At 42.8% G+C, this 8,438-nt stretch overlaps 2 protein-coding genes across 2 annotated transcripts; one reads left to right on the plus strand and one right to left on the minus strand.

Annotated features, from left to right (window-relative positions):
- Positions 1-234: 234 nt before the first annotated feature.
- On the minus strand, positions 235-1,223 carry SARC_01189 (hypothetical protein). The gene has a single exon (XM_014305079.1). The coding sequence runs from the start codon at positions 1,095-1,097 to the stop codon at positions 393-395; it is 705 nt and encodes a 234-aa protein (XP_014160554.1). The 5' UTR covers positions 1,098-1,223; the 3' UTR covers positions 235-392.
- Positions 1,224-2,533: 1,310 nt separating this feature from the next.
- SARC_01190 (hypothetical protein) lies at positions 2,534-3,114 on the plus strand (the record flags this gene model as incomplete). The annotated part of the gene is made up of 2 exons (XM_014305080.1): positions 2,534-2,713; positions 3,031-3,114. The coding sequence occupies 2 exons, from the start codon at positions 2,534-2,536 to the stop codon at positions 3,112-3,114; spliced, it is 264 nt and encodes an 87-aa protein (XP_014160555.1).
- Positions 3,115-8,438: the final 5,324 nt, after the last annotated feature.

The raw sequence follows: 8,438 nt of genomic DNA on the forward strand, positions 1-8,438 counted from the left end.
CGTATACATACACACCTACATGCAAATAATATATATATATATATATAAATGTAGGTATGTATATGCCACAGTATGACAACTAGATTACCGTCGATTAGTGAACAATTGTTTTGATTAAAATCATTGAACTGTCCGTTTCATCCCTAAAGTTCCACTTTTGAACGTTGAGTCGTGAGGTTACGTAGGCGACAAAATACATATTTAAAAGTACTCAAAAACCCGTCATGGAAAGAATTTTCATGAACCAATACTTTACTTGCACAAAACTTAGCGGTCTCATAAACTTTCCAGTGGTTTGAGAACAATGCAGGCCATGTCAGTGAATTCCAGTCATATGGGCAGATACACTATTTATTACAATAGAGCAAGGTAGAAGTGTTGAAGAGTTCTGACTAGTCCTCGGACATGCTCTCAAGAGCAACCACCACACAGAGCGCTAGACCTGTATCGACACCCTCAGAGATATCAATGTAGTAGTGTTCGGCGATGGGAGCAATATAGGCCTTGTGCACCTTAATTATCTCACGGCCGTGTTCCGAGACGGTGAAGTTGTGCTCAAGAATGGATCCGTGGATCTGCCAGTCGGTCTCTCCTCTGATCTTAACAACGAAATTCTCACGCACAATGCCGATAGCACGCTTCTTGATCTCCGCAACCTTATCACCGTGGTGATCCTCAATAGCCATGGAATCGCGCACACGTGCCTTACGCTCTTGAATCTGATAAAGGGTATCTCTGCTTAAATTCTGCAACTGGAATGTCTCTCTGACGCGCATAACCTTGTTGTTGGCAATGTAAGCGGGCTTACCACGGCCACGTCTGCGAGACATTTTGTTGATATTGAAATCGTCACCAATGTTCAACAACAGCTTCTCTCGCATGCAATACGTTTGAGGTCCTTCGTCGTCTCTATCAGAGTCTGAACCAGACCCCGAATTGCGACGGCCCCCACGTCTACCACCGATAATAGCACCCGCAACAGCTGCCTTTGCCACTGGGCGGCGTCGACCCCCATCGTCAGATGATGATGAGCCAGAACCTGCACGACGGCGGCCGATGGCTGCGCCAGCTAGAAAGGCTCCTCCTCTTCTAGGCATATTGAGCTAATATTATATGTGTGGGTTAATGTGATCAACTTTTTTTTGAAGGGTAGACAATATCTGATAAACACTTAAGTGTCAGCTTCGTTTTATATAGCAAAAGATAAACACTATCGAGAAGAGCAATATAATAATATAAATGTTGTATCGCAGTATGCGGCTGGCGGTCTGGTGGAGGCTGACAGCCAGAGTGCCTGGCACTGACAGTGACTGGCAGTCTGGCACTGGGCGCCGGGCGAGTAGTTTGTTGGGCATGTTGGCACCGGCACTTTCATGTACCAACGCACTTTTTTAATTTTTTAAATGATAAATAAAAACTCCGGGAGTGGCATAATCTTTTTTGGAAAGACATATTTGGTAATTTGTAGGAAAGATATATGTATATGCGAGTCCGAACTCCGATGGACCCTACGCGAGAGAATCCTCTTTTTACGCTGTCTCGGTGTCTAGTTTCTACACTCTACACTCTACACTCACACCCCATCCTCAAACCGTTTAAACGTTGATAAATCGAATAAATATACGTTTATGCTCTACTTTTTTGCTCATAACTTGCGGGTCTAAATATTAAAGTGTATACCATGTTCACGATAGGTAAAACAACTTAGGTAGGCCCTTCTGATCACAATGTTGCAACATATTTTTTGCTATATTTTTTATTTTTGATCTGTATATTATGATCCCAATATTGCACCTATTTTCAAATTTTGGTTCAGTTATTCGACACCTGAATGTGACGTCAGGACAAACATCTGGGTTGTAGATGCCTATTGCTGGACCTGAAATTCAAAACGGGACGCTTTTAAAAAAGGAAGTATGTATACGTTAAATTTTCAACGTTTAACGGATCATATATTTGCGTTGCAACAAAAATAACGATATGAGGTCTAAATACACTACAACTTCTGACAGAATGACAATCTGTAAATGTTTTAGAGTCTGTATTTTAGTCTTTATTTGATACTGTGACTCGGTGTTCAATGGTGGCTGTTCGTCTTGGACTTTCGACTCATTCGACTTCTCGAGCCCGAGGCATCTGATGAATGTATTTACGCTCAGTATTTAGTCAGTACTCAGTACCTCACTTCAGTAAACTTCAGTATTAAAATAATCCTCAGTACATACGAATATGTAAATATGTAAATACAAATGTACTTTTTTCTTTTCTTTTTTCAAATACATGTATATGTTTTTTTATATTTATTGCAAAACAAATATGTATTTTATTTATTTCATTTTGTACATCATAATTCATAGCCCCCTAAATTTTATTTAAAAACAAACAAAGTTTTTTTATCCCTCTAGAAATACAAAACGTTGGAACGTAATCAATATATTTATTTACTACACTGTAGGATGCACAGCACGATCTATAGAAATATATATTAGTGCACACTGCACTCTACTATATATTCATTTGGCCATATTATAAAATGCAGAAGAAAGTTGTGACGACGAAGCGTCCGGATATTGAACAACCATGTTCACCCGAAGTTTCGAAGTCCCGAAGTCCCGAAATTCCGTGGTTCCGAGGTTCCGAGGTTCTGAAGTTCCAGATGTTCCGAGGTTCCGAAGTCCCGAACCGAAGAGGGCCAAGGCGCCGAAAGCCCGAGGTGAGAACTTGTGTGGTTTGTTTAGAAACTTTACACAATTTTCATCATGTAGAATTTTGATTTTAAAGGGGTATGGTTTTCAGAAGCTATTTTTTTTTGCTTTTTTCAAAGAAAACGTTGACTTGCAGTCTGGACTTTTAATTTTGGACTTTAGGAGTTTGGACTTTGGACTTCGGACTTTGGACTTTGGACTTCAGACTTTGGACTTTGGACTTTGGACTTTGGACTTTGGACTTTAGACCCTTGGTGTTTGTCACAGATTTTTTTTTGTTTTTTTTTGCGCAAAGTTCGCATTCGCACACTCCCCCTATCAGTAGGCTCAAACTCGAAGACTCCTCACTCCCTCAGGGCCCAGAGGCGCAGACGCCAGACCTCATCTGGCCCATCAGAGCAACTCTTGACTCCAGACTCAGTGTTTGTGCCAGAGTATAAAGCTGTGGAGTCACTGGAGTGTGAACATGACTCAGAGTCTCAGAGTGTGGTACATTTACCGTTTATTTGTTTTTTTTATTTACGTTTTTGTTGCCAAAATTGACTCAAATCAGGAATTCAGGATTTTGGTCTGTTTTTGTTTTGTTTTTGTCTTTGTTTTATAGAAAACGACCATATTTACAATTTATTATTACAAAAGGACTATTTATACCAGTGGTTTTAGTTTTTACACTTTACTCATTACTGATTACCATTGCTATCTGCTGCAAAGTAGAAAATTTGATTTATTTATTTTTTAGCCTTTACGATCCAATTTCATAACCTTCTAAAAATTGATCACCAATATGTATGTAAATATGTGAACAAGTCTCGAAAGTATGTGGATTACCTACGCGCATTTATTTTACATACTACGTTTTCACTTTTCACGCTTACGAACAAAAAACTCCCCCCCACCCCGAAAAAAATACACTATAATAAATATCCAACCACCGACACACCGTCTTTGGCAAAGAGTCACCAAAACACTGAAACAGGTTGCAGACAATGCAGAGCCTCTATTTTTTTATGACTAAGAGAGTCATGCAGATTTGTTTTGTTTTTTGTTTTGTTTTGTTTTTAAAAATAAATTACAAAAATAGAGGATCCAACTTGTACCTGATCTAAAATCTTACAAAAATGTATTGCTATGATGTTATTTTTTTAAATATATTTTGAAAAAAAGGGTTTTTGGTTTTTATATAAAATAAACCCCGTAAAGATTTGGTTTTATTTTATTTTTCTAAAACAATGCTAAATATCCTTATGGAGTCTCTTAGTCTTAGGTGCAGTATCAGGAGTATATTTATCGCCAGAGTAGTGAGAGTACTGATGTCAATGAGCAATGAGGAACGAGGAATAGAGGATGGCCCAGAATGTTTTTTCTCTGGAAAGCGATTAAGAAAGCGACAAGCCGGCCATTGGTCCAGCGGGCACTGGGTAGTGGCCAGTGGGCAGTTTAGTAGGGCAGTGGGCACTGATGCTGCTGATCAACTGCTCCAGCCGCCCCCAGCCCCCCAGCAGAGCCCTCTATAGACTCTTTTAAGTTTGTAGTAGAGAGCGGCCCAGGCTCCAGATTCCCAAACTACCTGTATGTATGTAGGGCGTTCGGCGTTCGTCATCTCTCGACTGGTGTAGAGTTATCTGCTATGACTGTACTCTATACTACCCTACTACTACTGGTACCCACTACTCTCCCTGTCGCCCACTTGGCCTACATATATACTTGGATACCCCTATTGGAATAAAATATATTCGTAGACTATTATTTTGAAAACTGTGTGTACACGTGAGCACACGTATGTGTACGCGTGTATGTCTGTGTCTGTGTCTGTGTCTGTGTCTGTGTCTGTGTCTGTGTCTGTGTCTATGTCGGTGTCGGTGTCGGTGTCGGTGTCGGTGTCGGTGTCGGTGTCTGCTGTGTGTGTGTGTGTGTGTGTGTGGTTCAATTGTGTATTATGAATGTTTGTTGTTGTTGATCATCGTAGGGCAGGGCATTTGGCCCTTGCTCTATGTATACTTGACAAACGTAGTGTGGCGCACGGCCATTTCTGCCTCTAGCTGTTGGGACGGTTAATAAATAAAGTCGAAATGAAATGTATGCTCATGCGTATGCTGATGGACTACTTCTCAAATCATTTTATGGCAATTATGTATTGAATAATCAATTTCTATGCATATGGGGCAGTCAGTACAACAGATTTTCAATTATACAGTATGTATGCAAGAGTCATCTGATATCCTCGTCTCTTATATCCACTGTTAAATAGAGCAAACGATCGCAGTCTGACTCGTTCTGAGCAGTTTTGTTGTTGTCTAATCGAACGAACGATGCTCTCTGACTAGTGTTCAAGTATGTGCGACTATTTCGTGTATATCCGTACCCTGTATGTAGCAAACAATCGTCCTATTTCCGGTAGCAATTGATATAGGGGTCCCATATAAACTATCCATCCACGGCTTTGCATAGCAAACCTCGAGGCCAGTGCCGCCATTGTTGTGGTTCGATAGATTGCACACCCGCGTGCAAATACATCTAAACTATTGACATGTATGTAACGCGTATAGTACACGTACAGTATCCCGGCGCTCGCTTTGTTGGTTTGCATCTTATATATTGTTTATTAACAACTCTCAATTCTAGGCTAAATCTCTCCATAGCACGGACTCAACACTCTGAGGTGCGGGTGTGTAATTCATGTCCACATGCTGGCAGGGCTTGTGAGGCGAAACAACGTCCGACAGTACGCCTACGCCAGCGGAGTGCATACTACGCACATGGCAACCGCGCATGGCAACCGCACATAGCAACCGACTACGCACTTGACAACGGTCTGAGTATTACTATTCTCTCACCAGCAGTCGTAAACCAGACCATTGTACCCCTCAAACAATCTCTCCCTGGTACACACACGGTTGGGGCCTGCATCTCTGAAATAAAATTTCGATCCATCCTAAACTACACAGCCCTAGTCTGTACCCTGTATCCGTTCTCAGCATGTATAAATACGTTTCCCATCGGTTACTGAGCCTAGCGCCATCCGCACCGTCAGTGGACGACAGTATGCGTGCTATGCATACGCTCACCCTTCCTCACTAACACCCCTAACACCTCTTCTATTGGTCATGTAAGACCATGCAAGTGTGTGCCTGAAGCTGAACTTCTCACAGGGACGCTCGGGTATACACACTCCGTGCCTGAGCTTAGATTTGTAGTCGATGGTGAACCCCAGCTGCAGATCTCAGCAGTTGTGGGTACTATATCTCGTTCGTACTCGCACACTTATCCGTATCGGCGTCCACCGGGCGTGTTGGCTGACTAACAGAGTGCACACGTGTCTGGCTATAAGCTGTGGGAATGTCGGTCAGGTTACATGAAATGCTAAGTGTATGTTGTCCTGTACTGTGTCTTTCTTTATCCTGCTGTGTCCGTCGACCTCCTCTAACGTTTTATCATTGTCAGTGTCCTCCACCCCCTTCTGGTGTCCCAAAAGGACTCTTCCTGGCCCTGTCCAGCGCAGGCGTTTCTAGTATATGCATGCATACCGATACGAGACACTCGCACACGCACGATCTATGTGTGCACGAGGCCATATCGGATACCAACCCGCTGCGGGGCTGTAACCTGGAGCGTGGATTAAAGTCTGTGCATTGGTATGCGTATTCTAATCAGCTGCTCGACTGATTTACATCTGTGCCCAGCTCCATGATCATGCACTCTTCAAAGTATATCCGACAGAATATACCGTCAGTCACATATATCCGTCACAGACCCTTATGTGCGTTCGCAGCGCAGGCTGATTCCGTGATGTCCGCACAACGGTGTGTATGCAGTGGGTACAGAACTTCAACTAAAGTAAAGCTAGCGTCTAACTCTGCTCATGCCGTCCAGCGTCGTGCACACACTCTTGTGAACAGGAGTGCGGCTTTCGGCCTCATGGTAGGTAGTGTACTCCATGGTAGGTAGTGTTCCCTGTTCCCATCGTACGTTGGTTTTGTTAGTGATGCCCGTGGTGGGTCTGAGTACCCGTGAATGTGTGTGCCCGTGGATGTTAGTATCTTCGCTGCCTCTTCCGGAAGAGCGCCATGACGTGGTCATCCGATGCCATCCCTTGGGGAGTTACACCGGAGAGTGAATACATATGAGCATAAGAATAGAAACACCAGCACTGAGTGAATACAGATGAGAATGACAGTAGAAACACCAGCACTGAGTGAATGTAGATGAGAATAACAATAGAAACACCGGCACTGATGTAGAGAATAAGAATAGAAACACCAACACAGATTGTATACAGATACGATTAACAACGGAATACAAACAGGGTGTCGACTTCAAATGAGATTAAAATGGGACCATAGGAGGAAATCATCTCAATTCCACGTGCAAAGATGATCTAAACCATCAGAAACTATCAATACCTAGTGAAGTCTGCCAGGCAATCATCATGATAAGATGGTCGATGATAACAACGGGCATGCAATTCAGGCATAGCATCGACGATAGTGTTAATGCAGAACTATATGGAACAATGGTGGGGAGGTGTTTGCACGTGTGGTTATCTATATCCTCCTTTATACTAGACTTGTTAATGCAGAACTATATGGAACAATGGTGGGGAGGTATTTGCACGTGGGGTTATCTATATCCTCCCTTATACTTAACTTAGGCGTAGCCAACCATCCCTTGCCTGTAATTTATATCATAGACCATTGGCAATTGACAGGGATAGGATAAAATTATAAACATGCACACTACGTACTATGTGCATGCACAGATCTATCAGAAACAGTATTGCAATCCTATTAGAAGTGGCCACATACCCTTCTGATATCCACCCCCAAACGTGCATACTACGTTCATATGCATGTACAAACACAGACTTCTGATATCCACCCCCACACGAATGTATACTACGTTCATATGCATATACAAACACACCCTTATGATATCCACCCCTGCCACCTCTGCCTGGTCCATGGGCTCCTCTTGTGCTCTTGGCACCGCCACGTCCCCCTCGTTGGCTTTGGTCTGACACCACCGGCCTGCCTTTGGAGACTGTGTAAGGTAGACGGTATGTGTGTGCTAGTTGTGTCTGTGTGTGTGCTTGTGTGTTCATTGTATGGGTGTTCTTTGGAGACTCGGTAGACGGTATGTGTGTGTTAGCTGTGTGTGTGTGTGCTTGTGTGTTCATTGTATGGGTGTTCTTTGGAGACTGTGTACGGTAGACGGTATGTGTGTGTTAGTTGTGTGTGTGTGTGCTTGTATGTTTATTGCATGGGTGTACTTTGCAGAGTGTATGTAATGGACGACGTATTATGTGCGAGTATTGTGTGTGTGTTTGTATTTTTACTGTATGTAAGTCCTTTGGGGACTGTGTGGAATAGCATCGATATAAGTATTAACGTTGTGTACGTCTATGTGTTTGTATTTGTATCCGTTGCGAACCGTGCGACATGTGCGTGTGTGTGTGTACGTGCCAAGGCACTTGATATATATTCCTGCTGCGTGCACGAGTCAGTCTATGAAGAAGACCTTGTTTATATGAACACACGAGTGCATATGTGCTGCTAACGTTTTCTCGAATGGTGGAGACGACCTACTGAGTTGCTCCCTATAGATCAGGTGATACACGGTAATACAGGATTCTACGCGTGTCAGCTATAATGGAATGAAACAGCACAACATAGTTATCGAATCGATGCCGTCGCATTTGAAGCTTAAATTTAGAAAGGAGCCGTCATCACCCAAGTC

The sequence above is a fragment of the Sphaeroforma arctica genome, assembly GCF_001186125.1.
Source record: "Sphaeroforma arctica JP610 unplaced genomic scaffold supercont1.46, whole genome shotgun sequence".
Taxonomy (NCBI): Eukaryota; class Ichthyosporea; order Ichthyophonida; genus Sphaeroforma; species Sphaeroforma arctica.

What these genes read in the sequence shown, in the direction of transcription:
- SARC_01189 (XM_014305079.1), bottom strand. Translation starts at nt 1,097, where the DNA reads ATGCCTAGAAGAGGAGGAGCCTTTCTAGCTGGCGCAGCCATCGGCCGC.